General features: G+C 37.1%; 1 protein-coding gene across 5 annotated transcripts in view; it reads right to left on the bottom strand.

Moving 5' to 3' along the window:
* Nucleotides 1-27,184, bottom strand: part of LRBA (LPS responsive beige-like anchor protein) — a 720,084-nt gene that overhangs the window by 615,691 nt on the left and 77,209 nt on the right. For all 5 annotated transcript variants that reach the window (XM_070474768.1, XM_070474770.1, XM_070474771.1 and 2 more), the window contains exons 3-9: nt 25,902-26,133; nt 25,588-25,688; nt 17,092-17,187; nt 12,906-13,027; nt 12,690-12,816; nt 11,972-12,091; nt 9,816-9,962 (exon numbers count right to left, since the gene is read on the bottom strand). In XM_070474768.1, the coding sequence (XP_070330869.1) occupies nt 9,816-9,962; nt 11,972-12,091; nt 12,690-12,816; nt 12,906-13,027; nt 17,092-17,187; nt 25,588-25,688; nt 25,902-26,133 (945 nt within the window). The remainder of the gene's footprint in view (nt 1-9,815; nt 9,963-11,971; nt 12,092-12,689; nt 12,817-12,905; nt 13,028-17,091; nt 17,188-25,587; nt 25,689-25,901; nt 26,134-27,184) is intronic.

Here is a 27,184-nt window from a genome sequence, read left to right as displayed (position 1 = left end):
TAGAGCCCAGGAACCACGATGACTGAGCCCATGGCCCACAACTACTGAAGCCTGCTCACTCTAGAGCCCTTGCTTTGCAACAAGAGAAGTCAGCACACTGCAACCAGAGAGCCAGCCCAGCACTCCACAGCTAGAGAAAAGCCCGCACAGCAATGAAGACCCAGCACAGTCAAAAATAAATGAACAAAATTTTTTTAAATGATTGCTCAATCATTTTTAACAATATTAAGTCTTTCAATCCATGAACACAAAGTGTCTTGTCATTTATTCATGTCTTAATTCTATCAGCTATGTTTTGCAGTTTTCACTGTACAAATCTTATATTCTCTTGGTTAAGTTTATTCCCAAGCATTCTATCTTATGCTATTATAAATGTCATTACTGTCTTCTTGTCTTTTTGGATTGCTCATTGTTAGTGTACAGAAATGCAACTAATTTTTGTTGTATACAATGTCACCTGTGGGCTTTTCATATATGGCCTTATCATTTTGAGGGAGTTTCCTTTTACTTGTAATTTGTTGAGTGTTTTTATCATCAAACAGCATTCAATTTTCAAATGCTTTCTCTGCCATCTATTGAGATGATTATGGAGTTTTTGTCCTTCACTCTGTTAATGTGGTGTACGGCACTGATTTATTCTCATATGTTGAACCAGACTTACACTTCAGTAATAAATCCCTGCTGGTCACAGGGTATGATCCTTTTAATGTGCTCTTGAATTTCGTCTGCTACTATATTGTTCAGGATTTCTGAATTAACATTAAATAAGTATATGGATATTAATCTGTAGCTTTCTTGTGGTGATTTTTTTGGCTGTGGTTTCAGGGCAATGCCGGCCTCTAAAATTTAGTTTGGAAGTGTCTCCTCCTCCTCTTATTTTTTGGAAGAGATGAGGAGAACTGGTGTTGTGTCTTCTTTAATGTTTGATGGAATTCTCCAGCGAAGCCAGTTAGTTCCATGCTTTTCCTTATTCAGAGGTTTTTGCTTACTACTAATTTCCTTACTAGCTATAATCTATTCAAATTTCTATTTCTTCGGTCTTGGTAGGTTGTATGTTTCTAGGGAACAACTATTACGTTGACACAAAAGTAACTGCAGTTTCAGACCATGAATTTTAAATGGTTCTTCCTAGGATCAAGTGTTAGTTGCACAGCCGTGACCAATTCTTTGCGACCCCATGGGCTCCTCTGTGCACAAAAATTCTCCCGGCGAAACTAATGGAGTGGGGGCACTTCCTTTTCGAGAGGACCTGCCCAAGCCAGGGACTGAACCTGGGTCTCCTGTATGGCAGGCAGATTCCTTCCTGTCTGAGCCACCAGAGGCCCTATCATAGGCTCAAAGACATCTTTATTAATCAAAATAGGGACAATTACAATCAACACTTTTCCAACAAGAAATAACTTTGTTTATTCCCGTAGCATAAAAATCCATGCTCTGGGATCCGATGAACTCTTGGAAAGCATTTTCTGCCTCCTGCTGGTTGGCAAGAGGTCAGCTGAACATGGCAGATGAGCCAAAACTTTGTAGCCCAATTTGGTTTTTTTTTTGAAGTTTGACTTTTGAAGTGTTGGGTGTGCAACATACAGTCAGGCGCTATCATGGAGAAAAATTGTGCGCATTCTGTTGACCAATGCTGACTGTAAGCATTCAAGTTTGCGGTGCAACTCATTGATATGCTGAGCATACTACTCAGATGTAATGGTTTCAGCATGATTCAGAAAGCTGCATGGATCAGACAGGCAGCTGACCATCCAACAAAGACCATGACCTTTATTTCTTACAAGTTTAACTTTGGGAAATACTCTGGAGTTTCTTCTCAGTCCAACCACTGAGCTGGTCACTGCCAATTATCCGATAAAATTCACTTTTCATCGCACATCAAAATTCAACGGAGAAATGTTTTGGGAGATTATAGGATCAATATTCAAAACAAACAAACAAAAAAAACACTGACACAATCCAGATAATTAACTGACTCCTCTGAGTTTACAAAATTAATTTGTGATATAGCATGGAGCAGAAAAAAGTCCAATTAAAACCAGTAATTTACACTTCGATCCTGTTCAAAGTGCAGTGTGTCAAAAGTAGCAGACAGAAGCCTTGAAAATAAACAACTAAACAAACACTTTACTTGATATCTTATGTGAAATTTGGGAGTAAATGATTCCTACTAACAAATCTAAACTAAACTAAATCTAAACAAAAGTAAGTGACATATGTCAGGAATAGCTGTTAACCATATGAAAATAATATGCATATGTAAATACCATTTCACGTGATTAATTACAATTAAAAAAATGTCCTTTCAAAGGACTTAAAGCAATATGGTGCTTCACCAAATGGTAAGAACATACAAAAAAAAGCACTCCATCTTTTTTTCCTTGGGAAACAGTATTTTCCAACTATAACATATTTACTGAAATCTTTTAAACATTTTTCTACATCTCTGCTATTTTAAACAAGCTTTGAGAAAAATCTAAAACATGGTTACAGAAACCAATAGATTTAAACAGTAATAAATAAGTTCAGTTCAGTCGCTGCATCATGTCTGATTCTTTGCGACCCCATGGACTGCAGCACTGCCAGGGTTCCAGGCCCTTCACCATTTCCCAGAGCTTGGACCAAACTCAAGTCCACCAAGTCAGTGATGCCATCCAACCATCTCATCTTCTGTCGTCCCCTTCTCCTCCCGCCTTCAATCTTTCCCATAATCAGGGTCTTTTCAAATGAGTCAGTTCTTTGCATCAGGTGGCCAAAGTATTGGAGTTTCAGCTTCAACATCAGTCCTTCCAATGAACACCCAGGACTGATTTCCTTTAGGATGGACTGGTTGGATCTCCTTGCAGTCCAAGGGACTCTCAAGAGTCTTCTCCAACACCACAGTTCAAAAGCATCAATTCTTCGGCACTCAGCTTTCTTTAGAGTCCAACTCTCACATCCATACATGACCACTGGAAAAATCATAGCCTTGACAAGATGAACCTTTGTTGGCATAGTAATGTCTCTGCTTTTTAATATGCTATCTAGGTTGGTCATGACTTTTCTTCCAAGGAGCAAGCGTCTTTTAATTTCAAGGGTGCAATCACCATCTGCAGTGATTTTGGAGCACAATAAAACAAGCGTGTGCCACTGTTTCCACTGTTTCCCCATCTATTTGCCATGAAGTGATGGGACCAGATGCCATGATCTTAGTTTTCTGAATGTTGAGCTTTAAGCCAGCTTTTTCGCTCTCCTCTTTCACTTTCATCAAGAAGCTCCTCAATTCCTCTTCATTTTCTGCCATTAGGGTGGTGGTATCTACATATCTGAGGTTATTGATATTTCTCCCGGCAATCTTGATTCCAGCTTGTGCTTCATCCAGTCCAGCATTTCTCATGATGTACTCTGCATATAAGTTAAATAACCAGGGTGACAACATACAGCCTTGATGTACTCCTTTCCCAAGTTGGAATCAGTCTGTTGTTCCATGTTCTGTTCAAACTGCTGCTTCTTGACCTGCATACAGATTTCTAAGGAGGCAGGTAAGGTAGTCTGGTATTCCCATCTCTTTCAGAATTTTCCATAGTTTGTTGTGATGCACACAGTCAAAGGCCTTGGTGTAGTCAATAAAGCAGAAGTAGATGTTTTTCTGGAACTCTCATGCTTTTTCAATGATCCAACAGATGCTCACAATTTTGTCTCTGGTTCCTCTGCTTTTTCTAAATCCAGCTTGAACATCTGGAAGTCCTAGGTTCATGTACTGTTGAAGCCTAGCTTGGACGATTTTGAACATTAATTTGCTAGCATGTGAGATGAGTACAACTGTGCAGTAATTAGAACATTCTTTGGCATTGCCCTTCTTTGGGATTGGAATGAAAACTGATCTTTTCCAGTTCTGTGGCCACTGCTGAGTTTTCCAAATTTGACTGGCATACTGAGTGCAGCACTTTAATAGCATCATCTTTCAAGATCTGAAATAGCTCAACAAGAATTCCATCATCTCCACTAGCTTTGTTCATAGTGATGCTTCCTAAGGACCAGTTGACTTTGCATTCCAGGAGGTCTGGCTCTAGATGAGTGATCCCATCATCATGGTTATCTGGGTCATTCAGATCTTTTTTGTATAGTTCTGTGTATTCTTGCCACTTCTTAATACCTTCTGCTTCTGTTAAGTCCATACCATTTCTGTACTTTATTGTATTCCTCTTCACATGAAATGTTCCCTTGGTTTCTCTAATTTTGAGATCTCTAGTCTTTCCCATTCTATTGTTTTCCTCTGTTTCCTTGCGATGATCACTGAGGAAGCCTTTCTCATCTCTCTTTGCTGTTCTTTGGAACTCTGCATTCAGGTGGGTACATCTTTTCCTCTTCTCCTTTGCCTTTTGCTTCTCTTCTTTTCTCAGCTATCTGTAAGGCCTCCTCAGACAAGCAGTTTGCCTTCTTGCATTTCTTCTTCTTGGGGATGGTTCTGATCACCACCTCCTGTACAATATCACGAACCTCAGTCCATAGTTCTTCAGGTACTCTCTCAGATCTAATCCCTTGAATCTATTTCTCACTTCCACCGTATAATCATAAGGGATCTGACTTAGGTCATACCTGAATGGTCCAGTGGTTTTCCCTATTTTCTTCAATTTAAGTCTGAGTTTTGCAAAAAGGAGATAGCAGATACAAGTTTTGAAAATAAACACCTAAACAAACATTTTATTTTATAAATTCCACATAAAATATAAAATAAATAAGCAAAGAGTAATTCTATGATCATCAATTTCTCACTTTATATAATCTTTAAGTACAGTTTTAACAGTATCTGATCATACTAGTAAGGAAACAAATAAGCTGTTAACACAGGATATAACTCAATAAGAATCTGGCGTAGGTTATTTAAAATAAGCAGTTACTTCTATACATTTACCACTTAAGGTTCTTTTCTGGGCCTCGGTATATTCATGAATGAGAAAATAAACTGTAACCAAGTAGGATTATCCCAGAAATGCAAGGCTTGTTTAAACTTTGGACAAGCACTGCAATACACTACATTCATAAAAATAAAGAGATTAAGGTTCCAAGCACCATTTATCACCAATCCTCCCATTACATTAAAAGCATGGGGGTCAGAGGCCTATAGGTAGAATAATGTCTTCCCCCAACCTCACCAAAGATGTCCATGTCCTAATTCCTAGAATGTGTGAATGGTGGCTCAGACAGTGAAGAATCTGACTGTAAGGCAGGAGACCTGGCTTCATTCCCTGGGTCGGGAAGATCCCCAAGAGAAGGGAATGGCTATCTACTCCAGTACTCTTGCCTGGAGAATTCCATGGACAGAGGAGACTGGCAGTCTACAGTCCATGGGGTCTCAAAGAGTTGGACATGACTGAGCGAGTAATACTAACACATCCTGGTGGGCTTAATGCAATTACAATAGTCCTTTCTTAAAAAGAATACTTTTTTCTTTTTTTTTTCTATATTTATTTATTTATTCGGCTGCTCTGAGTCTTCGTTGCAGCATGCCGGATCTTCAATCTTCATTGTGGCACGCGAGATCTTTAGGTTTAGCACGTAAACTCAGTTGTGGCATGTGGGATGTAGTTCCCTGATCAGAGGTTGAACGCCCAGGCCCCCTGCATTGGGAGCATGGAGTCTTGGCCCCTGGACCACCAGAGAAGTCTCTACGAGAATCCTTATTAGAAGGAGGCATGAGGGTCAGAGTCAGAGAAGGAGGTATGACTGCAAAAGCAGAGGCGGCAGTGATGCCACTGCTGGAAAGGAACACATGCCAAGAACTGCGGACGGTGTCCAGAAGCTAGAAAAGGCAGGAACAGACTGCCCCAGAGGCTCCAGAAGGAATGACGTCCTGCTGACATCGTGATGTTAGCCTCACGAGACCCCTTTTCAGACTTCTGACTTCCAGAGCTATAAGGTAATAAATCTGCTATTTTAAGCCATTAAAAAAATAAATAAATAAAGGACAAAAATAACATGATCATCTCAGTAGAAGCATAAAGAGCATTTAACCAAATCCAAAAACTCTTCATGATAAAACTCTTCATGATTTACCTTCCTTATAGAAACAAAGACTGTCTACAAAAAATTGACAGCTAACATAATTGATTATGAAAGACTGATTGCTTTCTCCCCTAAGATCAGTAAAAAAGAAAGATGTCGGCTTTCACCACTTCTTTTTTAATTTTACTGAGGACACTGAAAAGGAGATCCACCTTCTTAACACATGTTAAGTGGGCGATATGGTATTGTCGTCTATAGACACAATGTTGTACAGCAAACCTCTAGAACTTATTCATCTTGCATGATTAAAATTTTAAACACTGATAAGCAGGTCCTTTTTTTCCCTTCCCCAGCCCTTGGTAACCACCATTCTACTGTTTGCTTCTATGAGTCAGTCTTTATCTCATATAAAGAAATCATATAGTATTTGTCCTTCTGTGACTGGTTTATCTCATAGGGCATAATTTCCTCAAGATTCTGTACTGAGGTTCTAGTCAGGACCATTAAGCAAAGAAAAGAAAGAAAAGATGTCCAGATTTTAAAGAAAAAACTTAAATGATGGCAGTTTACAAACACATAATCATATATAATGAAGCACAAATTCACTTTGATGAAGTCCAATTTGCTAAAAATGTAATACTTTTATATGAAAACTTAGGAGTAAATTGTGCTTCAAAATCATATACATATATATGTATATAATCATATATTAATATATAGAAAATGACAAGAAACAAACACACACAAAAAAAATCAGAGCTAAAAAACTACTATAGCAAGGTTGTCCTATAGAAGATAAATATATGAAAATCTATTTAGTTACTATACACAAGCAACAAACAATCTGAAAATGAAATTAAGAAATAACTCCATTTGATATAGCACATAAAAAAAGAAAACAGTTATGAATTTAACAAAATATACACAAGACTTCTTCCAGAAAACTACAAAAAGAAACTGAAAAAGACCCACATCAATGGAATAAAATCCCATATTCATGGATTGGAAGACTTAATACCCTTAAGATGACAAATCTTTTCAAACTGATCTGTAGATTTGACACAGTTTTCTATCAAAATCCCAGCTACAATTTTGTACAAACTGACAAGTATATCTTAGACTCATACAGAAATGTAAGATACCAAAAACAGCCAGAACAATCTTGAACAGGAGCAAAATTGGAGAACTCACACTTCCTGATTCTAAAAATGTATTATAAAACCACAGTATTCAAGACTGTACTACTGACCTAAGAATAGATATAGGTCAGTGAAACAGATTTGAGAGTCCACAAATATTTACATTTATGATCAACTGATTTTTGATGAAGCTGTCAAGAAATACAATAAGGAAAGAGTATTCTTTTCAGCAAATGATGCTGAAACATCTAGAAATGCAAATGCAAAGGAATAAAGTTGCTCCAAATACAAAAATTAACTCAAAATGAATCAAAAATTTAAATGTAAGAGCTAAAAATATAATACTTTTGTATGAAAACTTAGGAGTAAATCTTCATGAACTTAAATTAGCAAATAGGTTTTCAGATATGACACTAAGGCACAAATAATAAGACAAAATACAGACAAACTGGACTTCATCAAAGTGAAACTGTGCTTCAAAGGAAAACAACAGGGAAGTGGCAAGACAAGCCACAGGATGGGAGACAATACTGGCAAATCATTAACCTGCCAACGTATTTGTTTCTAGAATATATTTTTAAAACTCTTAAAACTGAGACTAAGGTAAAGAGGAATGTGGATTCTTGTTCAATGAATACAGAGTTTCAGTTTTACAGGTTGAAGAGTTCTGCAGCTAGGCTGCACAATGTAAAAATACTTAACACTACTGCCTAAGACAGTTAAAGTGGTAAGTTTCATGTGTATTTTACCACAATTAAATATTTTTTTAAAAACCTCTTAAAACTTGACAAATAAAAAGGCAGCTCAGTTTTTAAAAGGGCAAAGGATGTGAATAAACATTTCTCAAAATAAGACATATCATAGACTATAACCACACAAAAATACATTCAACATAATTAGTTATGAGGAAACAGCAAATCAAAACCAAACCACAATGGGACAGCATTTCAAACTCACTAAAATGGCTATAAAAGTCAGATAATAACAGTTGTTGGAGAGAATATGATGAAATCAAAATCCTCATACATAGCTAAGAGAATGTAAAATTATGTAGCCATGTTGGAAAGCAATCTAAAAGTTTCTCAAATAGTTAAATGTAGAGTTACCAAGTCCACTCTAGGACCAAACCCAAGAAAAATAAAAATGTGTATGCACATAAAAGCTCGTACAGAAGGGTTCACAGCAGCATTATTCATAACAATCAAAAGATGGACACAGCCCAATGTCCATCGACTGACAAATGGATAAACAAAATGTGATACACCTACACAATATTATTTATGGAAAAAAAGGAACAAAATATTGATGCATCCTACAACACGGGTAGACCTCCCAGACCTGTCTCTTCTACGTTTCTCTCCTCTTCTCTTTATTCCCCTCATGATGTCTTTTTTCTTTCACTCTCTTCCCTTCGTAGTCTGCAGAGCAATTTAAGTATATCCAAGATGGGGAAGGAAAAAGACCAACATGTCACTGATACCTACCCTTATTAAAAGATGGAAAGGATTCGTTTTCGATTAAAAAAATTTACTCACAAAGCCACTCATTGGGGAAAAAAAGCAAAATACATAAAAATGGAAAGAACATTTTAAAAAAACAAAAAAACCCAATAAACCAATAGTAGAAATACTATTACTAAGTGAAACACTAAATCATAGACCTGACAAAACATGGTCCACTGGAGAAGAGAATGGTAAACCAATTCAGTATTCTGCCTTGAGAACCCCATGAACAGTACGAAAAGGCAAAAAGATAGGACGCTGAAAGAGGAACTCCCCAGGTCTGTTAGTGTCCAATATGCTGCTGGAGAAGACTAGAGAAATCACTCCAGAAAGAATGAAGAGCCAAAAGTCACAGCGAAAACAATGCCCAGTTGTGGATGTGACTGGTGATAGAACCAAGGTCCGATGCTGTAAAGAGCAGTATTGCATAGGAACCTGGAATGTTAGGTCCATGAATCAAGGCAAATTGGAAGTGGTCAAACAGGAGATGGCAAGAGTGAACATCGAAATTCTAGGACCCAGTGAACTAAAATGGACTGGAATGGGCGAATTTAATTCAGATGATTATATCTACTATTGTTAGCAAGAATCCCTTAGAAGAAATGGAGTCACAGTCAACAAGAGTACAAAATGCAGTACTTCGGTGCAGTCTCACAAATGACAATGATCTCTGTTCATTTCCAAAGCAAACCATTCACTATCACAGTAATCCAAGTCTATGCCCCAACCAGTAATGCTGATGAAGCTGAAGTTGAACGGTTCTACAAAACCTACAATACCTTCTAGAACTAACACCCAAAAAAGATGCCCTTTTCATCATAGAAGACTGGAATGCAAACGTAGGAAGTCAAGAGATACCTGGAGTAACAGGCAAATTTGGCCGTGCTTTTTATCACAGCAACTATTAAAAACTTAGCTATTCAAAAATATTGTAACAACAAAAGAAATGCAGCATAAGCTAAAGTTGAAACTGAGCTAGTAGTCTGCACAGAGCCCCATATATGGCAAGTATATTATGCTTCCCGTAAAACGTTAAAATGTGCTTTGGACTCCTGAGATTTCCTTATGGTACCCTTGGTTATTCTCACATACAGTTTATTAACCCTCATTGTAAGCTGCCACATGCATCACCCATCTATAAATCAAGCTCAACTAACACTGATTAAGCAGTGAACATCAAGTAAAGTACCTTATATCCCAGGCCCAACTGATAAATAGCAAAAATCTGAGCGGCGTTAAGAGCTTCACTGAAAAGGTAAACTGCAGTCATCTGACCACAGAATACCCTGTTAGCATCTGCTGTTTCCGATGAGCCCAGGAAACACTTGTCAAAGGTCTGTGAAAGAAAACAGAAAATTTTATTAGAGAAAAAACAAAAAAATTGTCTCCTCCAGAATTAATAAGAACCTATACTAATATAAATATTTTGTCCTTTCTAAAATATAATATGATTAGATTAAAATTTCATTTAACATTTCACTTCATTTATTCCCATTTGGTATAGAGATCAGGAAAGACATCACAGAAAAAAAGACAAGTTCTCCAAAGTACAATGAACAAAACTTGACGACAAAATGGATGTAGGAAATGGAGTCAGAAAAATCATCATGGACTCTGCAGGTTCATACTTGGTCAACCAAAGAACCAGACAGAAGAGCAGGCTTTGGAGCAACCAGCAAAATCAGGATCTAACTTTGAGCCATGAAATGAATGTGTCTTTTCTGTAAACTGCTATGGGTGAAGAAGCAATTGCCAACAGGGTTCTCTCTGGTTAGAAGCTAAGACTGTAAAGATGGTTTTTGTAGACACCAAGATACAAATAATAGGTTAAGTCATGGGAGTAGATGCAATCTCTCAAAAGGAAGGTGTAAATTCAGAAAAACAGGTGTATGCTTTTCTTATTTACATAAAAAATTTCTCTTAGTAACATCCAGGTTACAGAGATCACACATATGTTTACATCTATACAACAAGAAATAAAAGAAATACTGATATCTATCTAAAAGGATTTTATACCATGAAACTATTAGGAAGGCTGTTGAAAATACGTGTATGTTGACATTAAGGAATATAAAAAGTTTTTAACACTTGGATAATGAAGACAAACCACCTAGATCAAATAACTGATTGCCATGCTGCTGATTTTGGCAAATTCCTTAACCTCTCTGCGCTCAGTTTCACCTGTAAAGATTACAATAGTACTTATCTTGCAAGGTTATAGAAAGTAAAATAAAGGTATTTATTACAATAGCTGCAATGCTCAGCAAAGATTAATATAAGGAGAAAAAAAAAACAGATTGAAAGGCAATATACATATTTGATTTCTAATTTTAAAAAAATTAAGAGTTAACATTTATTGAGCACTTATTCTCTATAAGTCACTCTTCTAATGGATTTCTGAACAGTAGCTCATTTAATTGACATTCTGAGATAGTACTATTTTACACCCTTTTTAGGTGGAGCAAAGGGCTTCCCATGGATCACAGCAATAATCACCTGCAACACAGGAGTTGCAGGAGACATGGGTTCAATACCTGGGTGGGGAAGATCCCCTAGAGTAGGAAATGGCAACCCATTCCAGTATTCTTGCCTGGAAAATTCCATGGACAGAGGAGCCTGTGCAGGCAGGCTACAGTTCAGGGCGTCGCAAAAACTCAGACAGAAATGAGCGACTGAGCACACTCACACAAAAGAGAAAACTTAGGCCTAATAAATGAAGTCATATAGTCAGGAAGGGATTCAAACCTAAGTCTAACAATCCAAGCTCTTAAGGTTAGCATTTCAAAATATGTAAATATGTGTAGATTAGGATAATAGGAGTTAATGGTGAATGGGTGTTGCAAGTTTGTATTCATTTTCCTGATCTGTAATTTTTCAAGGTTTCTATTAAAAATGTAATGTGGGAGGCAGGGAGAACATTTTGAATATAATTCTAACCTATGGATCTCTTTTCGAATCTTGAAAATATTATTTAAAAAATAGTTATCTATAGCAGCTATGAATTAAATGGAAAATTTGTAAGCTGACTTCACCTAACTCATTCATAAAAATGATCAGAACCCTGCAGTAAAGCTCCGAGGTTTAATTTGATTAATGGACCGATGACACAGTACTTTGAGGATATACTCGCTGTTACCTACGAATTGTTGTCTCTACCTTATCCAGAACAATTTTATAACAAGGACTGAGTAATATCTTAGTGACACATTAGCACATTTCCACTCTCTTAATAAACTGCGAGCCAAACTACAATTATAAAAAATCCACCACTGCAGTGTTCTAAAATTTATATTCAATGTAAAATATATTTTTCTTATTTCAATGTAGCTTTCTCAAACTACTTACATCACTCGTGTTGACAAACCATGTTATCTCTCCATAGGAAGCAAGTTCACCGTTCACGTAACATCGAAGCTCACTGTTCTTCCACCGGTTATAAATGTGCACTATAGTTACCATATACCACTGGATAAGCAAAACAGTTAAAAAAAAAAAAAGATAATGATTTTTTCCAACAATTCAACCACGTTTTGATAAAAACAAGCAAAAATCAAATGCTAAATTAAAGTGAAATCTAAAACTAAAATAAGACTACTTTTATTAAATATTCTACCCCTGGAACAATATTGATTCAAGGGAATGCTCTCAACAAATAATGGCTTACCCATGAAATTATTTTTCTAACTTTTCATTATGAAAATTTTTTAAAGGTAAAAAGCTTAATAGAAACTCTCTCACCATCCCACAACTGTCAACATTTTGTCATATTTGTTTTATCTATTTACTGATCTACATATAGATGTTCATTTTGTTAATAAACCATTCAATAATTTCTAAATTTTAAGGTAGAAAAGCAAATACATATCTTTCCACTTGTATTTCCCTGTAAACTCTGGAAATAGCTAAATATTTGCTCTTTTCATTGTCCAAATCCAGAGAGGTTAACAACTGTCCAGCAATTTACACCTCATTTTCTGAACCAGCTTAAGAACAGAGTTATGATCTACCACAGCATTCTGAAGGTTAGATGGTAACATAACTATGACACAGTAAGATCACATACCTTTTGTGGCTTGAAATCAAATTTCACACAGTGTTGAAAGCCTTTTCCTTTTGACTTTATTGATGTTATAATTAAACATCCCCCAACAAAGTGAGCAGAATAACCAAGACCTTTACTGGTTCTGAAACTATAAAAAAATAAGTTTTCATTTCATCTCCAAACATTCTTCTCATTTTTCAAAATAAAGTAACAACACTAAGTTACAGAAATACATACCAATACAAATATGGTTTATCTTTATCCACATTGATGTTATTTACAGGATCCATTCTAAGCCAGGTATGAAATGTAAAACCATTCTGGTATGGCCATTTGGCTATAGGAGGTAATGCAATAGCCTAAAGGGAAAAAATTTGAGTTAGTGACTCACAATGAAAAATTCTGTTACTGAAATCATGAAAATGAGACCTTACATGTCGCATATATTTCTACTATATATTAGTCTACATCATGATCAAAGTATGCAGAAGTAGTCTCTTTATCTGAAAGATTTTCACTAACTTCTAAATTATTCAAAATACATATTAATAATGTTAATTTAAGTTAAACAGAAACATTCCAAGTGATCTGCTTGACACACTAGTCTTACTGCTTCATTTCTTACAATGAACATATGCAAAGAGATTCCAATTAGAAGAGATAGGTAGTGATATCAAAGGAAATTTGTTGCTGAAATGTTAAATAAGGTAATAGAGAAAGATGGAGAAGGAAAGAAAATAGTTAAGGAAAAAGCCTAGAATGTAATTTTTTAACAGCAAATACAAAGCTGAAGAGGATTCATTCATAACATTTTTTATAACATTTTAAAGTTATATTCATAAGTCACTGTGTAGGTGATTTTACCACTTGGCTTAAATTTTTATTTAAAAAATCATAGCACATAATGCAAGGACCCTAATATCTCCAAAACAAACTTGAAAAAGAAGAACAAAGTTGGAGGATCCAGATTACCAATTTTTTAAATTTTATTTATTTTTTTAATTGGTGGAAAACTGCTTTACAATACTGTGTTGGTTTCTGCCAATCAGTCATAACTAGAAATACATCCCTTCCCTCCCTCTCCTCCCCCATTTCACCCCGCTAAGTCATCCCAGAGTGCTAGGCTGGTATCCCTGTGTTATTTAGCAACTTCCCACTAACTACAGTTGTACAATGGAACATTACTCAGCCATAAAAAAGGAATGAATTTGAGTCATTTGTACTGAGCTTAATGAACACAGAGTCTCTTAAACAGAGTAAAGCAAGTCAGAAAGAGAAAAACAAGTATAGTATATTAACACATATACATGGAATCTAGAAAAATGGTACTGATGAACATAGTACAGAATGGACTTGTGAACACAGCAGGGGAAGATGAGGGTAGGACTGATCAAGAAAACAGCACTGACATATCTACACTGTCGTGTAAAGTAAATAGTGGGAAGTTGCTAAATAACACAGACTACCAAATTAAAACCTACAATGCAAAGATACAGTACTGAAAGTTGTGGGGTACTGGCATAATGATAGAGATTGAGATCAACGGAGTAGAAGGGAGAGCCCATAAATAAGCCCTTATGTTTGTGGTCTTGATTTTTAACAAGAGTATCTAGATAGTTTAATGAACAAATGCACTGAGAAAACTCTTATTTACAAGCAAGAGTATGAAGTTGACCACTACCTTCTATGATACACAAAATATCAACCCCAAATCAATCCTGTGAAATGTGAAAGCTGAAACTAAAAACTTTTATGAGGAAAAATAGGAATAATCTTCATGACCCTGAGATAGATAAACTCTTTTTAATTATTTACAAGAGAAAAAAATACATGCACTAGACTTCATTAAATTAAAAACTTTTGTGTTTTAAAGGATACTATCAAGAAAGTGATAGCCTGAGAATGGGAGAAAATATCTGAAAATTATTTATCTGATGAGAAGCTTATATCCAGAAGAATATACAGAGGATTGTCACAAATCCAATATAAATAAATACAGTTTTTCAGTGGGCAAAATATCTGAATGGACACACGTCCAAAGAACATATGCAAACAGCCAATAAGAACATGAAATGATACTCAGCATCATCAGTCATTAAGGAAATACAAATCAAAATCGCAGTAAGATGTTACTTAACATGACTAGGATGGCTGTAATCAAAAAGACAGACATTAACAAGTGTGGGTAAGCAAGTGGAGAAACCAGAAACCTCCTAAACTGATGATGAGATTGTAAAATAAATATAGTCACTTTGGAGAAACAATATGGGAGTACCTCAAATGGTTTGCACATAAGACAATATGACTCAGCAGTTCTACTACTTCATTTCCAAGAGAAATGAAAACATATGTCTATATAAAAACTCGGAAATAAAAGGCCATAGAGCATTTCCAAAAAGTAGAATGCAAATATCCACTAATTAAAGAATAATTAGGTGGGATGGGGAGGGAGATGGGAGGGAGGTTCAAAAGGGAGGGGACATTTGTACAGCTATGGCGGATTCATGCTGAGGTTTGACAGAAATCAACAAAATTCTGTAAAGCAATTATCCTTCAACTAAAAAAGTACATTTAAAAAATAATTAAACAAAATGTGGTATATTCTTATATTAGAATATTAGTCAATAAAAGGAATGAAGCACTGATACATACTACAACATTAATGGATCTTAAAACAGAAGTGTTAAGTGCAAAAAGCCAATCATAAAATTCCAGACATCATATAATTCCATTTGCATGAACTGCCCAAAATAGACAAATTCAAAGAAACAAAAAGTAGAACAGTAGTTGCCCAGGCGAGGGAGTCTGGAGTGAGATGTGCAGTGACTGCTCGAGAGCACAGGGCTTCTTCTGACGGTGATGGGAATGTTCTAAAGTCGACTGTAGTAACAACTGCACAGATGGATGAACACAGATGTTCACTGTCTGCACACTTTAAATGACAGGAGTGTGTGATATGGGAATCGCAACTCAATAACGCTGTAAAAAAAGATCCTACTAAAAGCTTTTCTTTTCTTGTTATAACACTACATATGCATTTAGGTAGACATGAAATATACACATTTTTTATAAGATATTTCATAAAACATGAAAAACATCATAGAGCCAAATTTATTTAATAACACTATTGAGACTTCAAAAGTCTGATTTAAAATGAATGCTGTATCAAGGAAAAAATTTACGCATACTCTTTGTATACATATGTTCTCTCTCAATCAAACATGAGAATAGAGGATGTGAAAGCTGGGTAAAAATAATTTACCCACGAATAACTTCCCTTTAAAAGCTATGTTTAAGGTGAAATAAAATGAGTCAATGAATATATTTAAAACATCTATTCTCTGAAAACTCCAAAAGCTGTGTAGTTCAACTGGCCAAATTTCAAGATACATACAACAAAATGTAACAGACATGTAACAATCTCAAAGAAATATAAATAATAAAGTTAAAACATGCATTAAATAAGGTTTCCCTAATAAGAATACTTTTATCTCCTAAGAATACATTTTTACGCTGGGAGACAAATGATAAACTCAATGCCAAGTGAGCAAAATATTCTGAAAAGCTTCAAATCTAAAATAGTTATTAAGGAAAAATTAGAAAGAAAAAATAACATGAGCAATAAAACCTTCCAAAGAAAACTGTACAATGTTTGTGCAACACTCAAATATCATAAATATTCTTTTAAAACACACTCTTCTTTCTGCAGATATTGCCTGGCTACATAGACGCCATAAAAGGTAGGATATTATGAGAACAAAAATAAAAAATGAATAAAAGATAACTTCAAAATACTTGCTTATAACAGGCAGACCAATGTAATAAAGAGGATGCTAAAAAGCTTCCAAAAATAACACATATACATTATATAATGTAATCATAAAATACTTTGAAACATTACAGATATTACTGCCATACATTAATTGTCTTACTTGTAAACTGACTAACAGTTTATAAGAATGCTGAGACTGATACAATATGGAAACTCACAAGTCAGAAAAACTTGCCTAGAAAGTTTCTCAGAGTTGCTCTCAACTTACACATCAGGTGCAAAAGAAAGAGAAATCAGGAAATGTAACACTAAAGAAAGATAAAAGTGAAACTGCTATACATAAATTTCTATTTCAGAATGCTGAGATAAAAATTCACAAGAAAACATGGCTTATGTTGAAAAGAATTGAGTTCTTATTCCATTGAGACCCCAAGGGGTGAATGGGCAGCTTTCTTAATTTCTTAAAGCCTCTATTTCTTCACCTCCAAAACAGCCAGGAAAAAGGAACAGGCAATATTGTCTTAAGGACTGAGTTAGGTTGTGCAAAGAGGTTTTCCCCAACACAGGACCGGTCAAGAGTGCTTACGAGGCCATACTTTCAGAAGGCAAAGGAAAGAACTTCAAATGATTTCCTCATTAAGATCTACTTACGGCAGCACTCTTTCCTGGAAAGTTGAAAAAGGCATCAGGACCATACTTCTGTGGCATGTGCTTTAACACAGACAGCAACTTTCCAGCATGTGGAGGCTATGAAAATAATTAGCAATTCATTAACCACATTACTCACCATAGAACAAAAATATATACTTTTAATATAGACATACTTGAATATACCACAATATAATCATTCCATAAGCTAAAAAAGCATATATAATATCCAAAAAAGGTGATTTTCAACTATCTTAAAGAAATAACGCATTCTATGCCACTGTTCTATGGGAGGTGCTAGATAAATATGAGCTGGTAGCATTTGACACAAAGCTCTTCCAGGCTGCAGCAAAAACGACCTTTTAAAATTACAAACTACATCATCCCACCTCTCACCCGTTTTTAAAACACTTTCTAATCTCACCAAAAAATAATGCTTATCAAGTCCCACTGTTAAAGGCATTTTAAAACAGTAAAATATTTTAGCCTCATAACCACACTAGGGGTTATCATCATCCCATTTTACAAAGGAGGAATTTGAGGCAGGGGAACATATCCAAGGTCATACAGGTAGTAAGTGGGATGAGAAATCAATCTCATTCCAGAGTCCAAGCTTTTAATAACTACACTTTCCACTTTATACATCCCTCCAGTAGCTTCCCACTGCCTTTTAAAAAAAAGACCAGACTCCTTAACACGGCCCAAAAGATGCTTAACTGCACTCTATCTATAATAGCTTGTAACCATAACAGAGCCTGAGCACAAACTATTCTTCTCCTTAAAATGTTCCACTAGGACTATTCCCCACTCCCAGCCCTCCCCTGCCTTAACTAAATAAATCTTACCCATTCTTTAAGCTCATCTTAATGGGTCCCTTCCCAGGGCAGTCTTTCCTGACCTCTGAAAACAGATCAAATCTTCCTACCACATTTCATTCTACAACATGTTTCTACTATAGAGCATGCATAAAAGTTGTAACATCACATTTGTTTGATTAATGACTCTTTGATCCACAAGTCTCCTCTAACACATTCAACAACCCAACAGCTAAAACAAAAACATGTATTTACATTAACAAGGAAAAGCAAAGGACAACAAGATAATAATTTAAATCAGTTTGCAAGCAAATAGAATAATGTGTAGTGCATGCCTCTTAAAAGTTAAAAGTTTAAAACACTGTCAAACTACAAATGAAATCACAGTCTTGCCTTCATCTTATCTGGTAGCTGCTCTAAATTATCATGAATAACTATCTAGGGGCTTCCCTGGTGGCCCAGTGGTAAAGAATCTGCCTACCAATGCAGGAGACATGGGCTTGATCCCTGCTCTGGGCAGAGGCCACAGGCCACAGAGCAGCTAGGCCCGTGCACCACCAAGTCCACGCACCACAACTACTGAAGCCCAAACACCGGCGAGTCTGGGCTCCCCAGCAGGAGAAGCCGCTGCTGTGAGAAGCCTGCGCGCCACGAGCAGGACGCAGCCCCTGCTCGCCACAACTAGGGAAAAGCCCGAGCAGCAGCAAAGACCCACCCAGGACAGCCAAAACAATCCTGACTAAAAGAGTTCGGCAACCTTTCAGATAAATGCTAACTGGCAAGTGACATTATTAAGCTTGATCGAGAAGTTTTCAATTACCCACACTGTTCAATTATAAAAGTGTAATAAATTACTATAATCACACTGTTTTAAGTAAATTCTAAAATAAAATTACCAAAAATAACCCACAGTCAAAAATAAAAATATAATAACATTTTCATCTATAGAAATCATTACTCAAATTTTCCTTTTTTATCAACCAATTAAAAAGAACACAAGAATAGCACATTACTCCACAGACGCTGCCAGGGGATTGTATACTAGGAAAGCCTCCCAGAAAACAATTTAGTGTTCATATTTCAAGAATCTCTAAACACTGATACACTAGTTCCATACATAAAAATCTATGCTAAAGTAATAATCAAAAAGGCAGACACACATTTAAATATAGGGATTTTTCACTGCACTGATGTGATACCAAAGCTACATCATAACTGAGCAAAGCCCTGCTCTTGTTTTATTAATACAGTACTTTTTTCCCTCTATCCCTGATAACTATACACTTAACCTCAATGTGTTTAATCTGTTTTTTTAATATTTATTTATTTGGCTGAATCAGGCATCATGCAGGATCTTGGAATGTAACACAGATTTTCCATAATAGCTGCAGTACACAGGACTAGCTGCTCTTTAGAATGTGGGATCCCAACATCGCAAGGAGGGAAGTCCTGCTTAATCATTTCATATGTCGACCTTCAAAAATGTGCACCTGTGTGATTATACTTAAAATTTAAAAGCTGTTCGGTTATATATATAAGATAATAAATGTCTAACCCAACATCTTTTAAATTTTAGGTATAATCTATACTTAAATTTTATGTATAATTCTGAAAGAGATGGGAATACCAGATCACCTGACCTGCCTATTGAGAAATCTGTATGCAGGTTAGGAAGCAACAGTTAGAACTGGACATGGAACTACAGACTGGTTCCAAATAGGAAAAGGAGTACATCAAGGCTGTATATTGTCACCCTGCTTATTTAACTTATATGCAGAGTACATCATGAGAAACGCTGGGCTGGATGAAGCACAAGCTGGAATCAAGACGGCCAGGAGAAATGTCAATAACCTCAGATATGCAGATGACACCACCCTTATGGCAGAAAGTGAACAAGAACTAAAGAGCCTCTTGATGAAAATGAAAGAGAGTGAAAAAGTTGGCTTAAAGCTCAACATTCAGAAAACTAAGATCACGGCATCCGATCCCATCACTTTGGAAACAGTGTCAGACTTTATTTTGGGGGGCTCCAAAATCACTGCAAATGGTGACTGCAGCTATGAAACTAAGACGCTTACTCCTTGGAAGGAAAGTTATGACCAACCTAGACAGCATAGTAAAAGGCAGAGACATTACTTTGACAACAAAGGTCCGTCTCATCAAGGCTATAGTTTTTCCACTGGTCACGTATGGATGTCAGAGTTGGACTATAAAGAAAGCTGAGTGCCAAAGAATTGATGCTTTTGAACTGTGGTGTTGGAGAAGACTCTTGAGAGTCCCTTGGACTGCAAGGAGATCCAACCAGCCCATCCTAAAGGAGATCAGTCCTGGGTGTTCATTGGAAGGACTGATGTTGAAGCTAAAACTCCAATACTTTGGCCACCTGATGTGAAGAGCTGACTCATTGGAAAAGACCCTGATGCTGGGAAAGATTGAAGGCGGGAGGAGAAGGGGACGACAGAAGATGAGATGGGTGGATGGCATCACCAACTCAATGGATATGAGTCTGGGTGAACTCCAGAAGTTGGTGATGGACAGGGTGGCCTGGAATGCTGCTGTCCATGCGGTTGCAAAGAGTCGGGCACAACTGAGCGACTGAACTAAACTGAACTGAAATTATACTTTAGTTTTAAATATAATCAATATATAGTCAAGACTGTATATTGTCACCTTGCTTATTTAACTTCTATACAGATTACATCATGTGAAATGCCAGACTGGATGAAGTATACGCTGGAATCAAGATTGCAGGGAGAAATATCAATAACCTCAGATATGCACATGACAACATCATTATGGCAGAAAGCCAAGAGTAATTAAAGAGCCTCTTGATGAAAGTGAAAGAGGAGAGTGAAAAAGCTGGGTTAAAACTCAACATTCAAAAAACAAAGATCATGGCATCCACTCCCATCACTTCATGGCAGATAGATGGAGAAACAGTAGAAACAGTGAAAGACTTTATTTTCTTAGGCTCCAAAATCACTGCAGGTGGTGACTGCAATGATGAAATTACTTGCTCCTTGGAAGAAAAGTTATGACCCACCTAGACAGCATATTAAAGAGCAGAGACTACTTTGCCAACAAAGGTCCATCTAGTCAAGGCTATGGTTTTTCCAGTAATCGTGTATGGATGTCAGAGTTGGCCCATAAAGAAAGCTGAGTGCCAAAGAATTGATGTTTTTGAACTGTGGTGTTGGAAAAGACTCTTGAGAGTCCCTTGGACTGCAGGGAGACCCAACCAGTCCATCCTAAAGGAGATCAGTCCTGGGTGTTCATTGGAAGAACTGATGTTGAGGCTGAGACTCCAGTACTTTGGCCACCTGATGCGAAGAGCTGACTCACTGGAAAAGACCCTGATGCTGGGAAAGACTGAGGGCAGGAGGAGAAGGGGATGACAGAGGATGAGATGGTTGGAAGGCATCACCAACTCGATGGACATGACTTTGAGCAGGCTCTAGGAGTTGGTGATGGACAGGGAAGCCTGGCATGCTCAAGTCCATAGGGTCGCAAAGAGTCAGACACGACCAAGCAACTGAACTGACTGGGTTAGATATATCATTCTATTTTTCACTTTCTACCTGCTTTTTGATATCTATTCATTTAACTCGATGAGCTAAGTTGCTTCAGTCATATCCAACTCTTTGTGACCCTTAGCCCATTATGGGCTATGGGCTATGGTCCATAACCCATCAGGTTCCTCTGTCCATGGGATTCTCCAGGCAACAATACTGGAGTGGGTTGCCATGCCCTCCTCCAGAGGACCTTCCCAACCCAGGGATCAAACCCACATCTCTTATGTCTCCTGCATTGGTGGGCGAGTTATTAACCACTAGAGCCACCAGGGAAGTCCATTTTACTCTATGTATTAATTCTACCTGCTATATAATAATCTATTCTCTGCATCCAATACATTTACCTAGCTACTCTCCTAAGATAAACACACATGTTGACAGTTCACCGACATCAAAAATAAGGCTTGTGAACATCCTCACAGGTTAAAAATAACTCTCTCCCCCACTTATACTTGCTATTATCCAATCTATAATTCTTGATACTACTGATTTTACATATCAATATTGTTTTAATCTGAACATCTCTAATTATTAATGATTTAGCATATATTTGATTATGGGGTTTCTATCTCTGCAAATAAGTGTCTGTTCGTATTCTTTGCTGTTTTCTTATAGTTTTCTCTATACACCAATATAAGAAATGTTTTAATTATATATTCAGAATAAATAATTTGAATGTAAATCAAACCAGTATTCTTCTGGACATGACACCACAATAGGACCTACAATTACCAAGTCACCATAAACAACTAGAAAACTGGACAAAATGTCTGCAACTAAAACTGTCTTGAGACATGGAAAAGAGATAGCTCAAGACTGATCCTTGAGAAAGGCAAACAAAATGAGCCATGATATTCCAAGACTTTCTAGTTGGAGTCAATTTCCATATCACATATCATTGCACAGGGGAGGGAAATCAAACAGAACTTAAAAGTCTCACTGAGTCAATTAGGCAGAAATTGGAGAATGGGTGGTCTGAGGAGGACAGAATCCTCAGGGCAGAATATTACAGAGGAAGGACGAATGCAAACAAGAGTCTCTAGAAATCTTCACTGACCCTTTGACATAATACCAAATTGTGCATTTCTACCTTAAAACTCAACAAGGTAGGTGGCCAAGATTTTAACAGCCATAAGTCAAAGAACTCCCAGAGCTAATACAGAGCCAGGAATCACTGAGACCCTACCAGCACTGTGGAGAGACCTCAGGCTTATACTACCTCTTGCCTCATGTCTGAGACTCAGGGTCATTCACAGAAACTCTACAAAAGTAGGCCAGAATAATAAGGCTGACTTTGCCCGAGAGCAACAGCCAATCTAGACCTGACCGAAAAAAAGTTTAAAGTAGCCTGAAAGGACTACTGACATGCTGCAGTCCATGGGGTTGCAAAGAGTGGGAGGACTGAGCCACTGGCCTGCCTGACTGATGGAAAGGACCACAAGTGTCGATCTGCACTGCAAACCTGTCACAATCTTAAAAGAACCGTAACAAAATCCAGCAGCAGGCACTTAGTCGCCACGAGCTGTGACTAACATCACTATGTCTAAAATCACTAACAGAAGGAAACTAGAAAACACGACCTACAAGTAAAAGCACAGTGAGCGAGTAAAAAACGGATCTAGAAAATACATCGATGACAGAATCAATGAATAAGAACATTAAAGCAACTATTAATATGTTATATATTTCCAACGATTTAAAGAAAAAACATGAATGAGGGGGAAAAATGAAAGATATTTTAAGAAGAAACAAATAAAATTTAGAGACATTAAAGTATGTGAAATCTGAAAAGTTTAAGGGATAATAACAAAACTATAGAAGAAAAGATCTTAAAAATACAGCAATAAAAGCAATTTAAAATGAAGCACAAAGAGAAAAGACTTAAAAAAAAAAAAGTGAATAAATCTCAGTGACTTAAGGCACAATGCAGAGAAGATTAACCAACATGCAATTAAGAGTCCCAGAGGAGTGGGAGAGGGGCAGGAAAATAATATTCGGAGAAATAATGACCAAAATGCTTCCAAACTGATGAAAATTATAATCCCACAGATGCAAGAATACCTAGGAAGAATAAATACAAGGTAAACCTCACCAAGAAACATAATAAAATCACTTCAAATTAGTGACAAAAAAAATCTTAAAAAGCAGAGAACTAAAGTTTGATAAAAAGAAGCTAGAGAGTCTAATCATTTTAATATAATACTATATAACTGCAGAGCACAAACTTAGATATACTCAACAGAACTGGATTAAGGATCAACAGGCTGAGTAGTTGCTATCGGCAATGATTTCTAAAGAGCTCTAAAATAAGCCTAGAAATGCAACAAAAATGGAGAAAATATTTACTAGTATTCCCCTAGGGGTAAGTAACTAAAGCGTAAATAAACAGGTTGATGAGGCACCTGGAGTTCAAAATCAGCTGACCAATACCAAAATTCTCCAAGCCAGGCTTCAACAGTACCTGCATGGAGAACTTCCAGATGTTCAAGCTGGATTTAGAAAAGGCAGAGGAACAAGAGATCAAATTGCCAACATCCGTTGGCTCATTGAAAGAGTGAAAGTTTCAGAAAAACATCAACTTCTGCTTTATTGACTGTGCCAAAGCCTTTGACTGTGTGGATCACAACAAACTGTGGAAAATTCTGAAAGAGATGGGAATACCAGACCACCTGACCTGCCTCCTGAGAAATCTGTATGCAGGTCAGGAAGCAACAGTTAGAACTGGACATGGAACAACAGACTGGTTCCAAATCAGGAAAGGAGTATATTGGCAAGGCTGTATATTGTCACCCTGCTTATTTAACTTCTATTCAGAGTATATCATGAGAAATGCTGGGCTGGATGAAGCACAAGCTGGAATCCAGATTGCTGAGAGAAATATCAATAACCTCAGATATGCAGATGACACCATCCTTATGGCAGAAAGTGAAGAAGAACTAAAAAGCCTCTTGATGAAAGTGAAAGAGGAGAGCGAACAAGCTGGCTTAAAGCTCAACATTCAGAAAAGTAAGATCACAGCATCCAGTCCCATCACTTCATGGCAAATAGATGGGGAAACAGTGGAAATAATGACAGACTTTATTTCTTTGGCTCCAAAATCACTGCAGTTGGTGATTGCAGCCATGAAACTAAAAGACACTTACTCCTTGGAAGTTAACCTAGACAGCATATTAAAAAGTAGAGACATTACTTTGCCAACAAAGGTCTGTCTAGTCAAAGCTATGGTCTTTCCAGTAGTGACGTATGGATGTCAGAGCTGGCCCATAAAGAAAGCTGAGTGCCAAAGAATTGATGCTTTTGAACTGTGGTGTTGGAGAACACTCTTGAGAGTCCCCTGGACAACATGGAGATCCAACCGGTCCATCCTAAAGGAAATCAGTCCTGAATATCCATTGGAAAGACTGATGCTGAAGCTGAAACTCCAATGCTTTGGCCACCTGATGCAAAGAACTGACTCATTTGAAAAGACCCTGATGCTGGGAAAGATTGAAGGCAGGAGAAGAAGGAGACAACAGAGGATGAGATGGTTGGATCACATCACCAACTCAATGGACATGAATTTGAGTAAGCTCAGGGAGTTGGTGATGGACAGGGAAGCCTGGCATACTGCAGTCCATGGGGTCACAAAGAGTCGGACACAAGTGAGTGACTGAAGTGAACTGACCAATACCATCCCTTGCAAAGGACCATGAAAATACACCTAAGGAGGGTAGATCAATAAAGCACATGGCTTTGGTTCACTGAGTGGGTTGTTCAAGTTTAAAGGCCACACTTAACACTACTCAGATTGATAGAGAAGCTAGGTGCTGCTACCCAACATTTTTATTTCTCTGTCCTTAGCCATTTCCTCTTGTAAATGTTGAATTTATATTTGAAATATTAACCATTCAAAGAAGGACCGAATTACCAACCATCTTGGCACACTCAGTCCTCTTACGCCACAACTGTGTCACGTGACAGCAAAAACAGCCCTAAGTCCATATGCTATTCTAATTGATCTCGTCTACTCAATTTGACATTTAACCCCTGTGCAGCAATATCAACTGCTTAAAAGCCACTAAAAAGTTTGGGGAGGGGAATATTTTCAAATATCAAAGAATATTTAAGTTTACCCATTGTCCTTTATCTCCTTGAAGTTTACTGAAGAACAGCTTTAGTTCTCGAACTGTCAAATTGTAGCTAGCCAGCACTCCCAACATGTCAACTAAAAGATCTAGAAACAAAGAAAGCAACAAATAAAATAATTAAGCTACTTATATTTCTTGAAGAATTAAAATACAGAGTGCTTGCTTAAGAGTTTAGACAATAAAGTTCCAGGTACATGTCACATGCTCAGCATCTCTTAAATATTACTAAAGAAGAAAAATACAGTACTTAATAATCAGACTTCATCTCCTCACAACCACTGTGTTACAGAAAGTCATACCTGCAATCATATTGTCAACATTTTCAATTTTCCCAAGCACTTTTTCAACAAGGCCCACTTCAGTGCAGATTTGAAGATTTCGTATACTTTTCTTCAGAATGGCTGTAAACATGCTCCAGACTTCTGCTTGGCAAGTAACATCACATTTTTCCAGTAGGTCCACCATGCAGATGATACTCTCACCTTCTTGAATAATGAAATTCATTTCTAAATCAAACTGCCCTCCTACCAACTTCCAGGGGCAACAGGGAGGGTGGAAAGAAAAAATACATTAAAAGCATTAGCACTTCTTCAGTGTGACTAGAGTACATTACAAAGCTTTAGTTTGGCAAGTAACTACCCATATACATTCTTCTCTACCCCTTACAACAATAAAAAGATTTTTTTAATTAATTTATTTTAATTAGAAGCTAATTACTTTACAATATTGTTGTGGTTTTTGCCATATATCAACATGAATCTTTAAAAAGATCTTAAAACACATACACACACAGCTCTAAAAAAATAAAGCTTCAGAAGAAATCTTCATGTTACGATAGCACAATCAACCAAGACTTAGAATATAAAAACAGAACTATTTTCAACAAAAACAAATACAGGATGTCTTAAATCACTACCTACTGACACTGATGAAGATTTCAGTTGTATCCCACTCTTTGTGACCCCATGGACTGTAACCTGCCAGTCTCCTCTGTCCATGCAATTCTCCAGACAAGAACACTGGAGTGGGTTAACTTAGCTCTATACTTGCTTCCATCTCCAGGGGAACTTCCCGACCCAGGGATTGAACCTGGGTCTTCCTCACTGCAGGCAGATTCTTTACCATCTGCGCCACCAGCAAAGCCCCAATGAAGATCTAACGTAGCTCTCTGCTGCTGCTGCTGCTGCTAAGTCGCTTTAGTCGTGTCCGACTCTGTGCGATCCCACAGACAGCGGCCCAACAGGCTCCCCTGTCCCTGGGATTCTCCAGGCAAGAACACTGGAGTGGGCTAACTTAGCTCTATACTTTCTTTCTAATTCAATGTTTCATCTATGAATTAGGTAATCTGCAAGCTACGCACTATTCTTGCCTGGAGAATTCCATGGACAGTGGAGGCCGGCAGGCTGCAGTCCATGGGTCTCAAAGAGTTGGACACGACTGAGCAATTAACATTGTAAGCTACTCACAGTAACCTAAAGATCCTTTGCTACCTATACAATGTATGAGTTCACAGCAAAAATGAAAAGCTGAAAAAGGCTCAAAATGAACACAAAACTTATAGTTTTTTCTTGTCATATTTCTG

This window comes from Odocoileus virginianus, chromosome 12, assembly GCF_023699985.2.
Source record: "Odocoileus virginianus isolate 20LAN1187 ecotype Illinois chromosome 12, Ovbor_1.2, whole genome shotgun sequence".
In the NCBI taxonomy this organism is placed as follows: domain Eukaryota; kingdom Metazoa; phylum Chordata; class Mammalia; order Artiodactyla; family Cervidae; genus Odocoileus; species Odocoileus virginianus.
Note: the sequence above shows the minus strand (reverse complement) of the source record. Positions and strands in the feature narration are given on the sequence as shown.